We start from the raw sequence: 23,697 nt of genomic DNA on the forward strand, positions 1-23,697 counted from the left end.
ACACAGAGAGAGAGGCATTTCATTGGTCCTCACTGGCAGAATTATTGATTAGAATCATGTTTTCTTTTCTGGCATTATTTTTCAGTCAGTAGTGTGAACGGACCCTACCTCCGCCTCCCTCAGTCAATAGTGTGAACGGACCCTACCTCCACCTCCCTCAGTCAATAGTGTGAACGGACCCTACCTCCGCCTCCCTCAGTCAGTAGTGTGAACGGACCCTACCACCGCCTCCCTCAGTCAGTAGTGTGAACGGACCCTACCTCCGCCTCCCTCAGTCAGTAGTGTGAACGGACCCTACCTCCGCCTCCCTCAGTCAGTAGTGTGAACGGACCCTACCACCCTGCCCGCCTCCTCAGTCAGTAGTGTGAACGGACCCTACCTCCGCTTCCCTCAGTCAGTAGTGTGAACGGACCCTACCTCCGCCTCCCTCAGTCAGTAGTGTGAACGGACCCTACCACCACCTCCCTCAGTCAGTAGTGTGAACGGACCCTACCACCGCCTCCCTCAGTCAGTAGTGTGACCTACCACCGCCTCCCTCACGGACCCGCCTCCCCTCAGTCAGTAGTGTGAACGGACCCTACCTCCGCCTCCCTCAGTCAGTAGTGTGAACGGACCCTACCTCCGCCTCCCTCAGTCAGTAATGTGAACGGACCCTACCTCCGCCTCCCTCAGTCAGTAGTGTGAACGGACCCTGCCACCGCCTCCCTCAGTCAGTAGTGTGAACGGACCCTACCTCCGCCTCCCTCAGTCAGTAGTGTGAACGGACCCTACCTCCGCCTCCCTCAGTCAGTAGTGTGAACGGACCCTACCTCCGCCTCCCTCAGTCAGTAGTGTGAACGGACCCTACCTCCGCCTCCCTCAGTCAGTAGTGTGAACGGACCCTACCTCCGCCTCCCTCAGTCACGGACCCTACCACGGCCTCCCTCAGTCAGTAGTGTGAACGGACCCTACCACGGCCTCCCTCAGTCAGTAGTGTGAACGGACCCTACCACGGCCTCCCTCAGTCAGTAGTGTGAACGGACCCTAACACAGTTCACTTCCTGGTGGGCGTGGCTGATCCGTCCTCCATGCCCCGGGCATACAAACGCACCAGCTGACCATGAACCCTGGGAGGAAGGGAAGAATGGAGGGAGGGACAGGACAACAAGGCAGATGAGGACAGGGTAGGAAAATGCAGCATTGACACGCCATACTATCATGCTAAGTCTAACTCCTGTGCTGGCTCAAATATTTTATTTCTCCTTTCCAGCACAATTTCAGCAATGATGGTGAATGCATAACCAGGCTAGAGCAGTACAGCTTGGCTCAGCTCAATAGTATGAAAATATTATTAGAGGCTTCAGGTTGGGCCTGAAGCAGAGCACCAGATGTACACTGAAACTCTGTCAGGTAAGTATTGATTTCCATCATGTGATAAGATGTCTCTTACCTGCAGAGGATCTCAGTGTGAGGAAGTATTTCTCCGTCACAGTTCCACACAGACACTGAAGGAGGCTTACTGCAGCACAGGCCACACAAGTCTTTCTTCCTCCTGTCATTCTCCATCCCTCGCTCCTCTCCTCTGTCAACCAGGTGATGTTGGGAACCGCTCCGGCTTGTTCTCTCTCCCTCTTCCGCCATCCCTCCACTCTCCCTCTCTTCATCTTCAGCCTCCTTTTCTCCGGGTGGGAGAGAGAAGCGTACTGCCTTCACGCGGTGGACATCCACGAAGGGCAGGTCAAACTAAGAAGGGACGATGCATTAAGTGACTATCGAAAAACTATCAATAAAATACAGTAGCAACTTTTTCCTTTCATCACAAGATGTTTCTTTTAGGCCTTTTAGTGCTGCAGCTAGATGTTACTCCATCAGCAAGTGTTCCGGTCTTTCTCAGACCACAGATATTTCCATACTGTTATGTCCACATGGTACAATAGCGATCTAACAAGCAATATGGCGTCAGAATTTGGCCTATTATCCAGGCTACAGTACTTGTGGAGGTTGTACCTACATAGTCCTAGGTTCAGGTTGGTTAGAATTAAAATGACCTGGCACTGGCTTAGTTACCTGGCACCGGGTTAGGGTTACCTGGCACTGGGTTAGGGTTACCTGGCACTGGGTTAGGGTTACCTGGCACTGGGTTAGGGTTACCTGGCACTGGGTTAGGGTTACCTGGCACTGGGTTAGGGTTACCTGGCACTGGGTTAGGGTTACCCGGCACCGGGTTAGAGTTACCTGGCACTGGGTTAGGGTTTACTGGCACCCGGGTTAGAGTTACCTGGCACTGGGTTAGGGTTACCTGGCACTGGGTTAGAGTTACCTGGCACTGGGTTTTGGCACTGGGTTAGGGTTACCTGGCACTGGGTTAGGGTTACCTGGCACTGGGTTAGGGTTACCTGGCACCGGGTTAGGGTTACCTGGGTTAGGGTTACCTGGCACTGGGTTAGGGTTACCTGGCACTGGGTTAGGGTTACCTGGCACTGGGTTAGGGTTACCTGGCACCGGGTTGGCACCGGGTTAGGGTTACCTGGCACCCGGGTTAGGGTTACCTGGCACCGGGTTAGGGTTTGGCACTGGGTTAGGGTTACCTGGCACCTGGCACCGGGTTAGGGTTACCTGGCACCGGGTTAGGGTTACCTGGCACCCGGGTTAGGGTTACCTGGCACCCGGGTTAGGGTTACCTGGCACCGGGTTAGGGTTACCTGGCACCGGGTTAGGGTTACCTGGCACCGGGTTAGAGTTACCTGGCACCGGGTTAGGGTTACCTGGCACCCGGGTTAGGGTTACCTGGGTTAGGGTTACCTGGGTTAGGGTTACCTGGCACCGGGTTAGAGTTACCTGGCACCGGGTTAGAATTACCTGGTCCTGTGTGCTGGTGTGTCTGTGTAGGAAGGTGAGGAACCCTAGGGGGTGTGTGTCCCGTACAATGATGAGGTCACCTGTCCCATCGGCCAGATGTGCTGAGGGGGACAGGCCCAGGGGACTGCGAGGACAGGAGCTGGACATACAGGTGAGGGACACAGCCTTGAACCGGCCCTCCACACTCACCCAATCACCTGCAGCACGAGGCAGAGAGAGCAGAGGAAGTTCTGTGACCGACCAGGGTTTGAACCCTGTTCTCCTGCATGCCACAATAGTTAGCCCACTGAGCTAAAGCCCAGTCATTAACTCTAGGAGCTAACATAAGTCTTCCAATCTCAGGCAAAGTTACTCTTCACCCAAGCACGGTTCATGGAATTGCGTTACATAGGATGTGTATAGACTTTTGCATAGACTGTGTGTTTTAATAGACTTACCCTCTGAGTCGCTGCTGAACTGACTGAAGTGGGAGATGTAGTTGGAACTAGCATCTGGAGAGTGGGGGAACAGTCTCTCTGTGCTCTTAGAACACACACTGCACCTGGAACACCGCACACACACACACACATTACCAATGATTGCTCTTTTTTTACAAGTGACATAGGTATAGCATACTGATACATTCCAGTGGTGTAACAACAGCACCTGTTCCTGATGCACATATGAATGGAATGCATGGCTATCGTCATCTTACTCTCCCTCACAGACCCTTGGGCTGGCTATCGGTCACAGACTAAAGACGGGTACAGTCTTTCAAAGATACCGGTGTCCTTTTATATGTAGCATCTCCCAGTTCCTTACCCTCCTTTACAGACCGGGGGCAGTTCTTAGTCATTTCAGACTAAATAGTTTGGGTACAGTCTTTCACCCAGGTAGGCTACAGTCTGCTTTCACAGACCAGGAGGTGCTGTCTCTCCTTTCGTCCAGATCAGGTTGCCCTAGGTTGGCATGGAATCCGCCCTCCTTAAGGTACAGGACTACACCCGACACCTGGGTCTCTGTTGCAGGAGGAAGTGACGGAGGCTGAGGTTCTTCCCCAGGAGAAATTGAGGTCATGTCACTATAGCCTTCTGATGATGTGAAGTAGCCAGAACACTTTCTCGCAATGGAACGGTTGAGGTGATGATATCTAGGGCAACTGTTCCTATCAGGTCCTTATATTTGAGACAGGTAATGGTATCAGAAGTCCCTCTGTTAGCTTCAGTGAGTTGTTAATGCTGAGCTTATCATTTTGTGGTTAAGAACACACTCTGTCAATCACAACATTTAGAGGAGCATGTGCTAGTACGTATGTATTAGTTCCTCTCTGTAACAAGGAAAGAGGAGGACCATCCTTCTTTTCTTCCCTGGGTAAGCCTTGTTTTGGAACAGTGTACCAGGCAGTGAGTGAGCGTTTTTATTCTCTGAGAAATATATATAGTTAGTTGCTACCCAGAGAGGCAGCGTGTGTTGTCCCTGGGGTTGGAGAGCTGGGGGTCTGCTGGTAGGTACTGAACTAGACCTGCATAGCTCCTGTTACTCAGGTACACCATAGCACCTGGGGGAAGAAAGGGTGGGAGAGTGTTAGCAACCATCCTACAGATGTATGATCATACTTTGAGCCAATTTGCTTCACCAGGAAAATAATCCTGCAGCAACAGGAAATGTTAATTATTATGTGGATTATAATTAATGTACATTTTTGTAGGGGTTGATACATTTTTTTTAGAAGGGAAAATAAAATCATGAAATGTCAAAGTGGAAATTACAAACTTCAGAAGCTACAAGTTTAAAGTTCTCCTGCAACAGGGTGTACAAATTAAGATCCTACATCTGTATGGCTCTGATTCATACTGTAAACACAGAGAAACTCTATCCTCACTACCTCTCACTAACTGGTATGCAACACTATATATGAATGTTCTGTCATTAGGCACGTTGTCATTATAGACATGATTTACTTTTTAGAGCTTGTGATATGTAGTGAGTGACACAACGGTGTGTCACCAAGGTCCAAGTCATCCGGGTTCTGAGGCAGCAAAGCCTCCCCACACCATCATACCACCATGCTGACCATTGGTGTGAGGTTCTTACTGTGGAATGCAGTGTTTGGTTTTCGCCAGACATAATGGGACCCAGTTCGTCCAGGAAGTTTGCCAAAAAGCACCTGGATGATCATCAAGACTCCTGGAAGAATGTTCTATGGACAGATGAGTCAAAAGTATAACTTTTTGGACAACATGGATCCCATTATGCCTGGCGAAAACCAAACACTGCATTCCACAGTAAGACCCTTATACCAACAGTCAAGCATGGTAGTGGTGGTAGTGTGATGGGGATGCTTTTCAGCCTCAGTCAGGACCTGGATGACTGAGAGGGGCAAATACCTTTTCACAGATCTCTAGATATATATGTAGCTACAGTGGGGGAAAAAAGTATTTAGTCAGCCACCAATTGTGCAAGTTCTCCCACTTAAAAAGATGAGAGAGGCCTGTAATTGTCATCATAGGTACACTTCAACTATGACAGACAAAATAAGGGAAGAAAATTCCAGAAAATCACATTGTAGGATTTTTTATGAATTTATTTGCAAATTATGGTGGAAAATAAGTATTTGGTCAATAACAAAAGTTTCTCTCAATGCTTTGTTATATACCCTTTGTTGTCAATGACTGAGGTCAAACGTTTTCTGTAAGTCTTCACTAAGTTTTCACACACTGTTGCTGGTATTTTGGTCCATTCCTCCATGCAGATCTCCTCTAGAGCAGTGATGCTTTGGGGCTGTTGCTGGGCAACACGGACTTTCAACTCCCTCCAAAGATTTTCTATGGGGTTGAGATCTGGAGACTGGCAAGGCCACTCCAGGACCTTAATGCTTCTTATGAAGCCACTCCTTCGTTGCCCGGGCGGTGTGTTTGGGATCATTGTCATGCTGAAAGACCAAGCCACGTTTCATCTTCAATGCCCTTGCTGATGGAAGGAGATTTTCACTCAAAATCTCACGATACATGGCCCCATTCAATCTTTCCTTTACACGGATCAGTCGTCCTGGTCCCTTTGCAGAAAAACAGGTAATAAATAATATCCCATTTAGCAGACGCTTTTGTCCAAAGCGACTTACAAGTCGGCTGGGGCCACTACTTTTACATATGGGTGGCCCCAGCGGGAATCGAACCCACGACGCTTGGCGTTGCAAGCGCCATGCTCTACCGACTGAGCCACACAGGACCACAGCCCTAAAGCATGATGTTTCCACCCCCATGCTTCACAGTAGGTATGGTGTTCTTTGGATGCAACTCAGCATTCTTTGTCCTCCAAACACGACGAGTTGAGTTTTTACCCAAAAGCTCTATTTTGGTTTCATCTGACCATATGACATTCTCCCAATCTTCTTCTGGATCATCCAAATGCTCTCTAGCAAACTTCAGACGGGCCTGGACATGTACTGGCTTAAGCAGGGGGACACGTCTGGCACTGCAAGATTTGAGTCCCTGGCGGCGTAGTGTGTTACTGATGGTAGGCTTTGTTACTTTGGTCCCAGCGCTCTGCAGGTCATTCACAAGGTCCCTCCGTGTGGTTCTGGGATTTTTGCTCACTGTTCCTGTGATCATTTTGACCCCACGGGGTGAGATCTTGCGTGGAGCCCCAGATCGAGGGAGATTATCAGTGGTCTTGTATGTCTTCCATTTCCTAATAATTGCTCCCACGGTTGATTTATTCAAACCAAGCTGCTTACCTATTGCAGATTCAGTCTTCCCTGCCTGGTGCAGGTCTACAATTTTGTTTTTGGTGTCCTTTGACAGCTCTTTGGTCTTGGCCATAGTGGAGTTTGGAGTGTGACTATTTGAGGTTGTGGACAGATGTTTTTATACTGATAACAAGTTCAAACAGGTGCCATTAATACAGGTAACAAGTGGAGGACAGAGGAGCCTCTTAATGAAGAAGTTACAGGTCTGTGAGAGCCAGAAATCTTGCTTGTTTGTAGGTGACCAAATACTTATTTTCCACCATATTTTGTAAATAATTTCATTAAAAATCCTACAATGTGATTTTCTGGATGTTTTTTTTTCTAATTTTGCCTGTCATAGTTGAAGTGACCTGTGATAAATTACAGGCCTCATCTTTTTAAGTGGGAGAACTTGTACAATTGGTGGCTGACTAAATACTTTTTGCCCCACTGTATATACAGTACCAGTCAAACGTTTGGACACACCTACTCATTCAAGGGTTTTCTTTATTTTTACTATTTTTAGAGGAGCATGTGCTGGTACGTATGTATTAGTTCCTCTCTGTAACAAGTAAAGACAAGGATTTTCTACATTGTAGAATAATAATGAAGACATCAAAACTATGAAAGAACACAGAATCATGTAGTAACCAAAAAAGTTAAATAAATCAAAATAGATTTTAGATTCTTCAAAGTAGCCAACCTATGCCTTGATGACAGCTTTGCACACTCTTGGCAGTCTCTCAACCAGCTTCAACACTGGAGACCCCAAGGGGTGCATGCTCAGTCCCCTCCTGTTCTCCCTGTTCACCCACGACTGCAAGGCCAGGCACAACTTCAACACCATCATTACGTTTGCAGACGACACAACAGTGGTAGGCCTGATCACTGACAACGACGAGACAGCCTATAGGGAGGAGGTCAGAGACCTGGCCGGGTGGTGCCAGAATAACAACCTATCCCTCAATGTAACTAGGACTAAGAAGATGATTGTGGACTGCAGGAAAAGGAGGACACGCACCCATTCTCATCGACGGGGCTGTAGTGGAGCAGGTTGAGAGCTTCAAGTTCCTTGGTATCCAGATCACCAACAAACTAGAATGATCCAAACACACCAAGACAGTCGTGAAGAGGGCATGACAAAGCCTCTTACCCCCCAATAAACTAAAAGGATTTGGCATGGGTCTGGAGATCCTCAAAAGGTTCTATAGCTGCAACATCGAGAGCATTGTGACTGGTTCCATCACTGCCTGGTACAGCAATTGCTCGGCCTCCGACCGCAAGGCACTACAGAGGGTAGTGTGTACGGCCCATTACATCACTGGGGCTAAGCTGCCTGCCATCCAGGACCTCTACACCAGGCAGTGTCAGAGGAAGGCCCTAAAATTTGTCAAAGACCCCAGTCATAGACTGTTCTCTCTCTTACCACATGGCAAGCGGTACTGGAGTGCCAAGTCTAGGACAAAAAGGCTTCTCAACAGTTTTTACCCTCAAGCCATAAGACTCCTGAACAGGTAATCAAATGGCTACCCGGACTATTTGCATTGTGTGCCACCCCCCCAGCCCCTCTTTTATGCTGCTCTCTGTTTATCGTTTATGCATAGTCACTTTAACTATACATTCATGTACATATGTACATGGCTACTTTGAAGAATCTCAAATATATTTTTATTTGTTTAACACATTTTTGGTTACCTCATGAGTCCATGTGTTATTTCATAGTTTTGATGTCTTCACTATTATTCTACAATATAGTAAATGTAGTAATAAAAATAATAATAATAAGAAAAACCCTTGAATGAGTAGCTGTGTCCAAATATTTGACTGGTATTGCAATATTAGACCATGTGAAGCTGATGGTACTCAGCATCGCCTCATACATAGTGACTGCATCACATTATGCCAATAATCACAATAATGCACACCTTCTCATCTATGATTGCTTGAATTTTTCGTTCCATACCTGAATAGTCATATCGGAGAGGCCCCATCCAGCGGTGTCTCTCACTTTCAGCCAGCACGTCTCCATAGAACCCGTATCCTACCAGAGACACAGAGTAGCGCACCAGAGACGAGCGGTGGTGGACAGAACACACGTCCAGAGGCTGAGAGTCTCCTGCAATGGGTTGTCGGAATGTGGAGGACAAGGTAGATCATGATTTTGAATATTGACATTAACGTCACAATTCTGCCCTTGTTAAATAATGTTGCTGCTTATGACTAAAGTTGCTGCTTGTGGCTTCTCTAAAGTGATGCTTTTCACATCTTATGCAGTGCGACTAACAGGAGCAATTAAGGTTAAGTACCTTGCTTATGGGCACATCGATATATTTTTCAACTAGTCTGCTCAGGGACTCGAACCTGCAGCCTCCCAGTTACTTAAAATTTTTTAGTTCACCTTTATTTAACCAGGTAAGCTAGTTGAGAACAAGTTCTCATTTACAACTGGGACCTGGCCAAGATAAAGCAGTGTGACAAGTAGTGCGACAGAAACAACAACACAGAGTTACATATGGAATAAACAAGTGTACAGTCAATAACACAATAGAAAAAAAGAGTCTATATACAGTCTGTGCAAATGGCATGAGGTGGTAAGGCAATAAATAGGCCATAGTAGCAAAGTAATTACAATTTAGCAGATTAACACTGGAGTGATAGATGAGCAGATGATGATCAGATGATGGTGTGCAAAAGAGCAGCAAAGTAAATAAAAACAATATGAGGATAAGGTAGGTAGATTGGGTGGGCTATTTACAGATGGACTATGTACAGCTGCAGCGATCGGTTAGCTGCTCAGATAGCTGATGTTTAAAGTTAGTGAGGGAAATGTAAGTCTCCAGCTTCTGCAAAAAAAAAAATTCAATTCGTTCCAGTCACTGGCAGCAGAGAACTGGAAGGAAAGTCGGCCAAAGGAGGTGTTGGCTTTGGGGATGACCAATGAAATATACCTGCTGGAGCGCATGCTACGGGTGGGTGTTGTTATTGTGACCAGTGAGCTGAGATAAGGCAGAGCTTTACCTAGCATAGACTTATAGATGACCTGTAGCCAGTGGGTCTGGCGACGAATATGTAGCAAGGGCCAGCCGACTTGAACATACAGGTCGCAGTGGTGGGTGGTATACTGGCTCAATGATTAAACGCTAGGCTACCTGCTTCCTCAGTGGCTAAAGATATTGGCTAAATATAGGTTTAAGCTACACAAGATAACAAAGTCAAGTATAATGTAATCTAAAATGTGTTATTTGTTATTAAATGTGTTTTTAATTTATATTCATGTCTCACCAATGATAATGTGCAGTGCAGAGGTCACTGGGTCATTGACTCCCACAGTGGCAAAACACACGCAGTCTGTGGAGCCTGAGGAGAGAACACACAGACTGATATCAGTCTCATATCGAATGCAACTATATAGTCAGGGTGAATCTTTAAGTCTTTTCTCGATTCCTTGTCTCCTCCCTCCTCAAAATTTCAGAAGGGTGCGAAGAGCACATCAGGGTACGTTCACTTTCTTTGCGGAAGGACTTCTGAGATCAACCAAATGCATTTAATTCTTTATCAATGATGTCTCTCACCTGCAGGAATGATGCCAATGTGAAGGTCACATGACTGTAGGGAAGGGTCATGCTCCGATAGCCCCGCCTCCTGCTGTGTTCGGCCAATCACACCGTGCAGCAGCTCACTGAACATTCCATCCCCGCCCACACATACCACACTGAGGTAGGGACAAACATAAACAAACAGTGATGTGGTGAAACCCAATCCCAGGCTAAACCTGAAATGTAATGCACTACTCAATACTCCCTATATAGTGCACTTCTTTTGAACAGAGTCCTAAGGGCCTTACTACTTTTGACCAGAGCCCTCATCAAAAGGGGTGAATAGGATAGCATTTCGTGATTGGTTGCCATAGTGTTGCTGTTAACATGACAACATTGAAATGTCTGACATACCCATCGAAACCAGTCAGGTCTTTCTTCAGTATGTGGTCTCTCGCCTGGTTGGCCCGCTCTGTCACTGAATGACAAACACAAAGCAGAATTTGTTTTACTATTAGAAATACAGCAATATACCATGTTATAATATAGCAATAGACCGTGTCATAATACAGCAATAGACCATGTTATTATATAGCAATAGACCATGTAATTATGAGCATAATCACCACACGATGATAATTAGCCTGCTACTGACAAACCCCGAAACAAACTTAACTACCAGTTCTATCGGTTTGTCAATAAGTCACAGGATTTTCTGCATCACTATTGTTTTACACGGGTCTCACCTACAACATGAGAGCTGACCCCTGCCAGCTCAAATAGTGGGGCCACTAGAGAGTGATAGATCTCCCTCCCTTGCTTCTTTCCTCCGAACGGGTTGATGAACACCAGCAACCTGTGAGGACGAGAGGGGCCTGAGAGAGGAGAGGAGGATAGACCGATCAAAAGACGAGTGGAGACAGTGGATCCATGGAAAACAACAGATGGGGGGGGGGTAGAATTGCACAAACAGGATAAATACATTTAATCTTATCATAAATCTTATCTCAGGACAAGTGAAGTTATCCTTACTGTATGTTTTGAGGGCAATCCTCAGCTGGGTCATCCACTGGTCTCTGAGGTCCCTGCTGGGACAGCTGAACTGGGTCCTGCCCAGGCGCCATAGCAACCCATAGGAACTACCGTTGCTGCTACGCTTCACATAGAACACTGCAAAACAGGACGGAGGGAGGGAGGGAGGGAGGGAGGAGAAAGAGGGAGGGACACCAGGAAATTGCTTTTGTTTAATTTTGTGTTGTCTAATCTCGGCTCCCAGAACTAAATCTCTTGCTGTGTCTGTTACCAGAGACTGTGTGCCTGACCTTGGGGCAGTAACATAACTCACCTGTGAAGTCTCTGTCTGTGTCTTCAGAAACTGACCTCTGGGGCAGAACCTCCACATGCCCCTCCTCCACAGCAACAATCTCCGACACTGGTACTGAAACTAGGATCCCACAGGCACAGTATGACATTGAAACTTGTATTACATAAGCCCTGCTTATACAAGGTGATAACATGCGTCCGTTGTCTTGGTCTTGTCCACATTCTGAATGTGCTCACATTTTTAGACAGACGTAAATGATTAATAGACACGTTGTGATCTGATTGTGATCAGATCTTCCTTACCACCTCCAGAGGTAGTCAGGCACACATTTTGTCTGGATATCAATCAACAGATTGCATACAGGGAGGAACCATCTAATATGGTCACAATGCAGACACAGTGGACATGTAAGAGACACATTTTAATACAATGTGTAGATGCGACAAACCTTAGTCAGATAGTGATTGGGTCATATTGATCAGCTCACCAAACTCACATGTTATAGCAAGGTGTTAATGAGGCTACACGCACGCACACACACAAACTGGTAAATATTTTTCTTATATTGAGCTCATGTGGCTATTAATTAAAGGACACATTGGATAGGGTGTGTGTGTGTGTGTGTGTGTTCTAGTGTTTCATGTTAGTGCTGTATAACTTGTTGTTCACCTTTACTGGAAAAGGGACATTCTTCATGAGTGAAATACAGAGTACCTATAATATTAGTTTTTTTTATACCAATTTCTCTGAAACACACACTAATTACTAGCCTACTAATTTTATAGAATGGATAGAATTTCATTTCATTTTACCATTAGCATGTAGCCTATTTACATCAGTTTCCACTTACATGCCGTCTCCAAGACAGGTTTGGTGACTTTCTATTAGTGGTACATAGCACACATTCACTCTACTCAAAACAACATGCATGCTGTGTGATGCCAGTGTGATTGAAGGATTACCATATGAGGCTAGTCAAGTCTTATTTTTATTTACTCTATTCTAAGAGTGAATGAGATTGTTATGCAGTTATTACTAGGCAACCTAAGATAAAATCCTATCTAAATCCTATATGAGCCTACATCAAAGTGTATTTAAAAGTAATGTATATAATGAAATGTTTACAATTAGAATGAGATGCCATGCACGGCGAAAGTGATGGATAAAAGTATACAAAGGACTCACCGGTCTTATCACGCTTCTTCTTATCGAGCTCAGTCCAGTTGAGGTGCCATTCGGTAAGGGCTGCCCGGTAACGTTTCTTACCAACCCATAGACTGGACTCCAACTGTACTAGATCTACATCCATACTATATGTATCTCTACAAACGTCTATAGTATAGATAGACAGGATTGTAGTTCTCTATCTCACTATCACAGAAGAATGTAGGCAACCGAAGAACAATTTATTTTAGAAATGATTCAAATAATTCAATATTACCGCATATTAAAATTATACATCCTCCAGATACAAGCTCCACTCTGAAAACAATATCTCAAAGTGTTGTTTAAATACCATAAAGGTCTGATAAGATTAATGAGAAACTTTTTTTGTATCTGTAAAGTCCCTGTCTTTAGGTTAACGCGCTTGTCAGTGACAGATAGGCTTCATCTCTAAAAATATTTTGGTTTCCTTATATCCCTCTCCCACCTGTCGTTAACATTTGCATGCTACTCTCTGATTGGCTGCTACTACTCAGGTTGCAGGTAATTAGCATAAGATCCTGTCATGCCAAAATATTGGATTCCTTTGACTCTTTGAACTGCTCTGTATGAAATATCATACATTTCAAAAGCCTGTTTCATTTTTTTTGTTGCCAACTCTACTCTTTATAGACTAAACTGAATGAACTTGAATTGAACTGAGAAGTTGCCTAATCATGTCGACTTAAATTACCATTAAAAAAATATCAACGTAATACTGTGTGGACTATAGGTGCACTTGATTTATGGTAGCTCATCCCGCGTGTGCCAGGTAACACAGTTGTCCCGGCGCACCGAGCAAACTAATCAAGTGTGCCTTCTCTGATTTGTCCGTCAAAATGCTTTCTTGTCCACATTGGGTGTTGGAGGTTCTATTTCATTATTTCTGCCGTAACCAGTCCAATCCCACGCAACTCGATGCGGGACTCACCTCTGAACCCCTTCCGGTTTATCGCATGCTTCCCCTACAATTTAGCTAGCTAACATATCTGAAACATAATATATAGACAACGTTAGGAGTTCATAAAACACTTTGGTTCCATAATTTATACATTTCATCATCTGAAATTGTGACGGTCGGAGAAAACATGAATATTCGCAACGCGAGGGTAAGTGAGCCGCCGAGTCGACCATGCAACACTGTGTTAGCTTGCTAACAAACGTTACCTAGCCACCCATCCCTAATAATAACAATGCAAGGCTTTGTGATAGCTCCACGTTTGCTTGTCAAGTCAAACTGCTGCTAGCTTATTTAGCTATTACGTAAATGGATTGCTACTATGGTAGTTAGCTGGATACACAGTGAACAAGAGTAGCTAGTTCAACTTTCAAGTGTAGTTCCGTTCAAATCAAAAATCAAATCAAATGTATTTGTCACATGCACATGGTTAGCAGATGTTAATTCGAGTGTAGCGAAATGCTTGTGCTTCTAGTTCCGACAATGCAGCAATAACCAACGAGTAATCTAACCTAACAATTCCAAAACTACTACCTTATACACACGAGTGTAAAGGGATAAAGAATATGTACATAAAGATATATGAATGAGTGATGGTACAGGACGGCATAGGCAAGATGCAATAGATGGTATCGAGTACAGTATATACATATGAGATGAGTAATGTAGGGTATGTAAACATTATATTAAGTAGCATTGTTTAAAATGGCTAGTGATATATTTTTACATCAATTTCCATTTATTAAAGTGTCTGGAGTTGAGTCAGTGTGTTGGCAGCAGCCACTCAATGTTAGTGGTGGCTGTTTAACAGTCTGATGGCCTTGAGATAGAAGCTGTTTTTCAGTCTCTCAGTCCCTGCTTTGATGCACCTGTACTGACCTCGCCTTCTGGATGATAGCGGGGTGAACAGGCAGTGGCTCAGGTGGTTGTTGTCCTTGATGATCTTTATGTCCTTCCTGTGACATCGGGTGGTGGAGGTGTCCTGGCGGGCAGGTGGTTTGCCCCCGGTGATGCGTTGTGCAAACCTCCCTACCCTCTGGAGAGCCTTACAGTTGTGGGCGGAGCAGTTGCCGTACCAGGCGGTGATACAGCCCGACAGGATGCTCTCGATTGTGCATCTGTAGAAGTTTGTGAGTGCTTTTGGTGACAAGCCTAATTTTTTCAGCCTTCTGAGGTTGAAGAGGCGCTGCTGCGCCTTCTTCACGACGCTGTCTGTGTGGATGGTCCAATTCAGTTTGTCTGTGATGTGTACCCCGAGGAACTTAACTTACTATCCTCTCCACTACTGTCCCGTCGATGTGGATAGGGGGGTGCTCCCTCTGCTGTTTCCTGACCAATCTTCTCCTTTGTTTTGTTGACGTTGAGTGTGAGGTTATTTTCCTGACACCACACTCCGAGGGCCCTCACCTCCTCCCTGTAGGCCGTCTCGTCGTTGTTGGTAATCAAGCCTACCACTGTAGTGTCGTCCGCAAACTTGATAATTGAGTTGGAAGCGTGCATGGCCACACAGTCGTGGGTGAACAGGGAGTACAGGAGAGGGCTCAGAACGCACCCGTGTGGGGCCCCAGTGTTGAGGATCAGCGGGGTGGCGATGTTGTTACCTACCCTCATGGGGGCGGCCCGTTAGGAAGTCCAGTACCCAGTTGCACAGGGCGGGGTTGAGAAAGCAACGGGAACTGTGGAGTCACATTCCCTACTGATACATCCAAATGATGGTCTCTGCTGCAGAATTCAAATGTATCCAGAGGTTGTTTATTTAATTTATTTTTCCCTTATTTAACCAGGGATTGTTTGCAGTGCTACAATCGCAATCAATGTCCATGTATAATGTGTTAATCCTATTCCCCACTCGTTAGCTAGCTAGTAAAGTTAGTGACATTTGGATTGAATCCCTGTCCAGACATGACATCTCTTCTAGTTGTACCTTTTCTCACGTGTAGTAGTGCCATTGTTTCAATCAGTGTCCAAACCATGTGACATCTTGTTCTGTTTTCTCAGCCGGAGGACCTTATGAACATGCAGCACTGCAACCTGCTGTGTCTCCCAGAGAACTACCAGATGAAATATTACTTCTACCATGGACTGTCCTGGCCACAGGTTAATATGGGTTCCTCTTCATCATCAGACATCTCCATCGCCACTTCATTCATTTCACTTGAGTCAAGTCATTGTTCTTGCATTCAATCAGTGAAAAATGTAATCTAACTCATCAAGAGGAATGAGAAACATTTGATTTAGGTCTAGCTAGTTGTTTCTAGATGTCTGTGCATCTAACATCACCTTTTTGTTCGTCTTTCAGCTCTCCTACATTGCTGAGGATGAGAATGGCAAAATAGTGGGATATGTTTTGGCCAAGATGTGAGTATACATGAACTACAGAGCTTATCTCATGCCATTGTTTGTCAGTGTCTATCAAGCTCTCACTTTTTGTGTGGCATGCAGGGAGGAGGATCCAGATGATGTCCCCCATGGTCACATCACATCCCTGGTGAGTCTTGGTTCTGTACTGTTCATTGTAGCGCTTTGTCGCTTCAACATGGGATAGGCAGTAGGCCATGGAGGAGCTTGGAGAAGGATGAGGGGACCTCTCATCTGCAGCACTTGTCAGGTTGTTTAGTTGTAGTTGTTGAGTGACAGGAAGGATTGTTAACAAATGTTTGGATTGTGTCTGTCTGTCTCTCAGGCTGTCAAGCGCTCTCACAGACGTCTGGGTCTGGCTCAGAAGCTGATGGACCAAGCCAGCCGAGCTATGATTGAAAACTTCAACGCCAAATATGTCTCACTTCATGTCCGGAAAAGGTAGTGCAGTGTGCTGGATGTCTGTGTTGGAGTTCAATAAGATGGTTCCATTTGTAGTCATTTGTATATTGCTCTTCGATAAGAATTTCCAGATTAGTTGTTGTAATGGAATGCTAAATACGCATCACTCTCCTGTTGTCTAGAGAAGTATAGACGAAAGAATTTGAATACAGTGAGACAGTGTTTTTCAGACCATTCTTAATGTGACTTGTATGGTTTTATCCTGTTGATCTGTATTTTTTTGGTTCACAAAGCACTTGAATTGCATCCATTTCATGTTCTCCTACTGCAGTAATCGAGCAGCCTTGCACCTGTACTCCAACACACTGAAATTCCAGTAAGTAACATGGAGCTCCTCCTAACTTGTTTAAACGAACCCTCCTAAAGCAAGTGCTTATGTAAAGGTAGACGTTGCTTGTCAGCCTCGTAGTCAAAGTGAGGTTGTCTCGGGAACTGTGGAGTCACATTCCCTACTGATACATCCAAATGATTGTCTCTGCTGCAGAATTCAAATGTATCCAGAGGTGGTTTATTTAATTTATTTTTCCCTTATTTAACCAGGGATTGTTTACAGTGCCACAATCACAATCAATGTCCATGTATAATGTGTTGATCCTATTCCCCACTCACATTCTAATCATTTTCATTAATCTCCATAGGATTAGTGAAATAGAGCCCAAGTACTATGCAGATGGGGAGGATGCCTATGCCATGAAGAGAGACCTAGCTCACATGGCTGATGAGGTGAGTTTTAACTCCTATCCTTCTTTCCAGCAGCATGGCTTGATAGTGTTTTGTATACATTGGATCCTCTCTGCCGTAAGGGTATGGTCAACCTTACACCAAACCATTAAGAGAGACACCCCCACACACTGCAGTCTTTTCTGTCTTTAGGTCCCACAGTTGAGGAAGCCAGGAGTGAAGGCACTGGGTCAGGAGACCCTTACTGCTATGACCACACCCGGTGACCAGGAGAAAGAGGGAGAGAGGGACAGTGGCGGAGAGAGCAAAGAACTCAGTGAAGTTAGCGAAGCAACAGAGAGCACAGACGTCAAAGATTCATCCTCTGATTCACAATGACTCTGACCTCTTTAGTAGCCATTTTTAAATTTCACCGTTACTTATTACACTTTTTATCTCTTTCCAAATAGGAAAAAACAGATTTGACTTCAGTCTTCCCCAGTGTTCATCTTCAACTATTCACCTCAGTTACTTTGTATATCTTACCTTTACAACATACTGTACAGTAATATATATTTTACCTTCACACCGTACAGGAACATATTTTACCTTCACACCGTACAGGAACGTATTTTACCTTCACACCGTACAGGAACGTATGTTACCTTCACACCGTACAGGAACACATGTTACCTTCACACCGTACAGGAACGTATGTTACCTTCACACCGTACAGGAACATATGTTACCTTCACACCGTACAGGAACATATGTTACCTTCACACCACCGTACAGGAACATATGTTACCTTCACACCGGAACATATGTTACCTTCACACCGTACAGGAACATATGTTACCTTCAACAGGAACATATGTTACCTTCACACCGTACAGGAAGGAACGTATGTTACCTTCACACCGTCACATAGGAACGTATTTTACCTTCACACCGTACAGGAACGTATGTTACCTTCACACCGTACAGGAACGTATGTTACCTTCACACCGTACAGGAACGTATGTTACCTTCACACCGTACAGGAACGTATGTTACCTTCACACCGTACAGGAACGTATGTTACCCTTCGTATGTTACCTTCACACCGTACAGGAACGTATGTTACCTTCACACAGGAACGTATGTTACAGGAACGTATGTTACCTTCACACCGTACAGGAACGTATTTTACCTTCACACCGTACAGGAACGTATGTTACCTTCACACCGTACAGGAACGTATGTTACCTTCACACCGTACAGGAACGTATTTTACCTTCACACCGTACAGGAACGTATTTTACCTTCAGTGTACACAGTAGAGTAATATATTATACCTTTACAGCGTACACCATACAGTAATATATTTGACCTTTACAGTGTACACTCTACAGTAATGTATTATCTTTACAGTGTACACTGCACCGTAATATATATTACTTTACACTGTACAGTAATATATTTGACCTTTAGAGCATACACCGTACAGTAATATTTTTTCCCCCATAACTTTCTGTTGTCATTAGTGACAAACAAAGCAAATTGAGAATTGGTTGAAAGGAATGTTTTTGGAACTGGAATGAAAATGGATTTTGAGCTAAAATTCACAACTGGTTCCATAAGTTTAATATATATATATATTTGATGTTGTCACTAGTACTTCATCGTCGGCCACCCCACCCATGAAATCATAACCAGTGTTTTTGGATGTGTCTAAATCAGGTCTGTTAAGTATTCTTCAAAATAAAAGTTTCAAGTAATACATTTTGTAGTGTATTTCTTTGCTTACGAGATGCCCAGTAAAATGTAACAAAATATTTTGAGAAATTCTTAGTGACCAATAGATAATAGCGTTTTTGCAACCAGCACTCATAAACGAGTCTTACATTTTGATTGCTGCCATTAGAAATGTAATGAATAGAGCTGACAAAGTCCATATTTTACTTGACTGAGAAGCATGTGTTGCACAGAACAAACTAAGCATTCAGGTCTGTTCCTTTCTTCAATAGAACTGACCAAACAGACAGAGATATGATAGGAACAAACCCAGAGCATCTATCACCTTCACACACGTGTATTTAGCCTGCCTTGTGGCGCTATCTTTCTCACACACATTTTAAACTCTCGAGGCTAGATGGGACGCTACCGTCACACCTGACCAACATCTGGTGAAATGGCAGAGTGCCAAATTCAAATTGAATTACTATAAATATTAAACTTTCATGAAATCACACATGCAATACACCAAATTAAAGCTACACTTGTTAATCCAGCCAACGTGTCAGATTTCAAAAAAGGCTTTACAGCGAAAGCAAACCATGCTATTATCTGAGGATAACACCCCATCAAACACAGACAATCATATTTCAACCCTTCAGGTGCGACACGAAACTCATAAATAAAGATATAATTCATACCTTTGACGAGCTTTTTCTGTTGGCACTCCAATATGTCCCATAGACATCCCAAGTGGTCCTTTGGTTCAATTAATTCCATCGTTATATATCCAAAATATCCATTTATTTGGCACGTTTGATCCAGAAAAAACACTCGTTCCAACTCGTGCAACATGACTACAAAATATTTCATAAGTTACCTGTAATCTTTGTCCAAAAATTTCAAACAACTTTTCTAACACAACTTTCGGTATTTTTTTTACGTAAATAATCAATCAAATTTAAGACGGGATAAACTGTGTTCAATACCAGAGGAAAACAAAGTGGAGAGTGCTGTCAGGTCATGCGCCTCCAACAAACAGCACACTTCACTTGACCCTCGTTCCGAACAGGGCTACGTCTTCATTTCTCAAAGGAAAAACATCAACCAATTTCTAAAGACTGTTGATATCTAGTGGAAGCGATAGGAACTGCAAGCAAGTGCCTTAGAATTCTAGATTCCCATTGAAAATGCATTGAAAAGAGAGAGGCCTCAAAAAAAAATCCTGGATGGTTTGTCCTCGGGGTTTCGCCTGCCAAATAAGTTATGTTATACTCCTCACAGACATTATTCAAACGGTTTTAGAAACTTCAGAGTGTTTTCTATCCAAATGCTATCCTACTAATAATATGCATATCCTAGCTTCTGGGCCTGAGTAGCAGGCAGTTTACTTTGGGCACATCCGGATGTGAAAATACTGCCCCCTATCCCAAAGAAGTTTTAAGAGGTGCTGAAGTACATATAATGCTGTCTTTAGCAGGGCGTCCAGATTTAAAACTGAACATTTTATTTTCTCTTAAATGATCAAAGTATAAGAATGAGACCTCCCCTCTCAAATAAAATGCATTTACTGATTGTTAGCACACTAAGTAAAATGTGGTTTCATTTTGCAGAGTTTACGGTGTCAGAATTAAACACAAAAGGAAGCACTTCTCCAGAATGTTGAAGAAACAAACTACGACATTTATCTAAACCATCAGTTAAAAAGTCAAAAGCTAAGGACCTTACAGAATACAAGACAAGCCTTTATCAAGTAACATTCATGAAATTAGTTTGCAATTAGTTTGCAGTTTATTTACAGTGTCAATAGGGCTCCCATGTATGCTTTCAACACCAGTTGAGTAAATCACTCAGTCACTGTCTATTATGATACAGATCAGTTAAGCCACTTAACTTTAGGTTTAGAGTCAGTTATTTAAGGTCCTTCAGATGGAGAGGAAGGAAACACAGAGGAAGTTAGAAGTGAGACGAGTTTTTGAGAGTTAGCTGGTATTGCAAAGAGGAATGGAAATACATTTTTAGAAAGTGGAAATCTCTTTTAGCCAGAAGCAGTGCTGTTTACACTACTTCTCTGGCTTCTTTACACCTTGCAAGGGCATGATAACACTAACTTCACTCACATTATTCTACACCAATGTTTCTGGTTAACAACATTCGCTACAACAGCAAACAAACTACTGCTCTCTAGTCATGCATAGTAACAGGATTATATTATGTTATATTATATATTTTGTCATGACTTGTTCTGATGTCATGACTTGTTCTGATTTTTGTAACTTTTTATTTTGTTTTATTTTTGGGGGGTGGATCAGCTTAATATTGCGAAAAGATTGTTGCTTCCATCAATGTAATTGTCTGCATCATTACCAATCTCCCATATATTTGGGGGTAAATATATATATCCATACACATACACGTACATACCCATACATATGCATACATAAACATTCATACATATACACATATATACATACAGTTGAATTCGGAAGTTTACATACACTTAGGTTGGAATCATTAATTAAAACTAGTTTTTCAACCATTCCACAAATTTCTTGTTAACAAACTATAGTTTTGGCAAGTCGCTTAGGATATCTACTTTGTGCATGACACAAGTCATTTTTCCAAAAATTGTTTACAGATAGATTATTTTAATTATAATTGACTGTATCACAATTTCAGTGAGTCAGAAGTTTACATACACTAAGTTGACTGTGCCTTTAAACAGCTTGGAAAATTCCAGAAAATGTCATGTCTTTAGAAGCTTCTGATAGGCTAATTGACATCATTTGAGTCAATTGGAGGTGTACCTGTGGATGTATTTCAAGGCATACCTTCAAACTCAGTGCCTCTTTGCTTGACATCATGGGACAATCAAAAGAAATCAGCCAATTGTAGACCTCCACAAGCCTTGTCCAATCCTGGGAGCAATTTCAGCCATCATACCGCTCAGGAAGGAGACGCGTTCTGTCTCCTACAGATGAACGTACTTTGGTGCGAAAAGTGTAAATCAATCCCAGAACAACAGCAAAGGACTTTGTGAACATGCTGGAGGAAACGGGTACAAAGAATCTATACCAACATCTATACCAACAGTAAAACCAGTCCCAACTAAGAATGGCCAACAGCTCCCCCCCCCGCCTCTCCAGGTTCTCCTTTATCCAAATCCAGATAGCAGATGTTCTGAAAGAGCTGCAGAACCTGGACCCGTACAAATCAGCTGGTCTTGACAATCTGGACCCTCCATTTCTGAAACTATCTGCCGCCATTGTCGCAACCCCTATTACCAGCCTGTTCAACCTCTTTCATATCGTCTGAGATCCCCAAGGATTGGAAAGCTGCCGCAGTCATCCCCCTCTTCAAAGGGGGAGACACCCTGGACCCAAACTGTTACAGACCTATATCCATCCTGCCCTGCCTATCTAAGGTCTTCGAAAGCCAAGTCAGCAAACAGGTCACTGACCATCTCGAATCCCACCGTACCTTCTCCGCTGTGCAATCTGGTTTCCGAGCCGGTCACGGGTGCACCTCAGCCACGCTCAATGTACTAAACGATATCATAACCGCCATCGATAAAAGACAGTACTGTGCAGCCGTCTTCATCGACCTTGCCAAGGCTTTCGACTCTGTCAATCACCATATTCTTATCGGCAGACTCAGTAGCCTCGGTTTTTCTGATGACTGCCTTGCCTGGTTCACCAACTACTTTGCAGACAGAGTTCAGTGTGTCAAATTGGAGGGCATGCTGTCCGGTCCTCTGGCAGTCTCTATAGGGGTGCCACAGGGTTCAATTCTCGGGCCGACTCTTTTCTCTGTATATATCAATGATGTTGCTCTTGCTGCGGGCGATTCCCTGATCCACCTCTACGCAGACGACACCATTCTGTATACTTCCGTCCTTGGACACTGTGCTATCTAACCTCCAAACGAGCTTCAATGCCATACAACACTCCATCCGTGGCCTCCAACTGCTCTTAAACGCTAGTAAAACGCATGCTTTTCCACCGTTCGCTGCCTGCACCCACACGCCCGACTAGCATCACCACCCTGGATGGTTCCGACCTAGAATATGTGGACATCTATAAGTATCTAGGTGTCTGGCTAGACTGTAAACTCTCCTTCCAGACTCATATCAAACATCTCCAATCTAAAATCAAATCTCGAGTCGGCTTTCTATTCCGCAACAAAGCCTCCATCACTCACGCCGCCAAACTTACCCTAGTAAAACTGACTATCCTACCGATCCTCGACTTCGACGATGTCATCTACAAAATAGCTTCCAACACAGTGCACAGTGCCATCCGTTTTGTTACTAAAGCACCTTATAACACCCACCACTGCGACCTGTATGCTCTAGTTGGCTGGCCCTCGCTACATATTCGTCGCCAGACCCACTGGCTCCAGGTCATCTACAAGTCAATGCTAGGTAAAGCTCCGCCTTATCTCAGTTCACTGGTCAAGATGGCAACACCCACCCATAGCACGCGCTCCAGCAGGTGTATCTCACTGATCATCCCTAAAGCCAATACCTCATTTGGCCGCCTTTTGTTCCAGTTCTCTGCTGCCTGTGACTGGAACGAATTGCAAAAATCGCTGAAGTTGGAGACTTTTATATCCCTCACTAACTTCAAACATCTGCTATCTGAGCAGCTAACCGATCGCTGCAGCTGTACATAGTCTATCGGTAAATAGCCCACCCAATTTTACCTACCTCTTCCCCATACTGTTTATATTTATTTACTTTTCTGCTCTTTTGCACACCAATATCTCTACCTGTACATGACCATCTGATCATTTATCACTCCAGTGTTAATCTGCAAAATTGTAATTATTTGCCTACCTCCTCATGCCTTTTGCACACAATGTATATAGACTCTCTTTTTTTTCTACTGTGTTATTGACTTGTTAATTGTTTACTCAATGTGTAACTCTGTGTTGT

At 44.0% G+C, this 23,697-nt stretch overlaps 2 protein-coding genes and 1 long non-coding RNA gene across 4 annotated transcripts; 1 reads left to right on the top strand and 2 right to left on the bottom strand.

Moving 5' to 3' along the window:
• Positions 1-908: 908 nt before the first annotated feature.
• On the bottom strand, positions 909-13,031 carry LOC135503990 (ceramide kinase-like). 2 transcript variants are annotated; one of them, XM_064922217.1, is made up of 13 exons: positions 12,590-13,031; positions 11,426-11,524; positions 11,113-11,250; positions 10,827-10,955; positions 10,495-10,558; positions 10,117-10,256; positions 9,827-9,901; positions 8,508-8,660; positions 4,270-4,375; positions 3,276-3,379; positions 2,839-3,035; positions 1,430-1,722; positions 909-1,106 (listed from the first exon to the last, which is right to left on the bottom strand). In XM_064922217.1, exons 1-13 carry the CDS (start codon positions 12,711-12,713, stop codon positions 1,034-1,036), a joined length of 1,695 nt encoding a protein of 564 aa, XP_064778289.1. In that variant the 5' UTR covers positions 12,714-13,031; the 3' UTR covers positions 909-1,033. The 2 variants fall into 2 exon arrangements, with proteins under 2 accessions (XP_064778289.1, XP_064778288.1); XM_064922216.1 differs by having other exon boundaries at positions 2,839-3,068.
• Positions 13,032-13,484: 453 nt separating this feature from the next.
• On the top strand, positions 13,485-17,838 carry LOC135503991 (N-alpha-acetyltransferase 10-like). Its single transcript, XM_064922218.1, has 8 exons — positions 13,485-13,716; positions 15,564-15,662; positions 15,865-15,923; positions 16,008-16,053; positions 16,249-16,364; positions 16,657-16,701; positions 17,024-17,108; positions 17,259-17,838. Exons 1-8 carry the CDS (start codon positions 13,696-13,698, stop codon positions 17,442-17,444), a joined length of 657 nt encoding a protein of 218 aa, XP_064778290.1. The 5' UTR covers positions 13,485-13,695; the 3' UTR covers positions 17,445-17,838.
• A 296-nt stretch (positions 17,839-18,134) lies between these two features.
• On the bottom strand, positions 18,135-18,493 carry LOC135503992 (uncharacterized). The gene is made up of 3 exons (XR_010450045.1): positions 18,418-18,493; positions 18,210-18,382; positions 18,135-18,171 (listed from the first exon to the last, which is right to left on the bottom strand). It is a non-coding gene; the product is annotated as an uncharacterized LOC135503992 (long non-coding RNA).
• Between the last annotated feature and the right edge of the window lie 5,204 nt (positions 18,494-23,697).

Source organism: Oncorhynchus masou, chromosome 18 (assembly GCF_036934945.1).
Source record: "Oncorhynchus masou masou isolate Uvic2021 chromosome 18, UVic_Omas_1.1, whole genome shotgun sequence".
Taxonomy (NCBI): domain Eukaryota; kingdom Metazoa; phylum Chordata; class Actinopteri; order Salmoniformes; family Salmonidae; genus Oncorhynchus; species Oncorhynchus masou.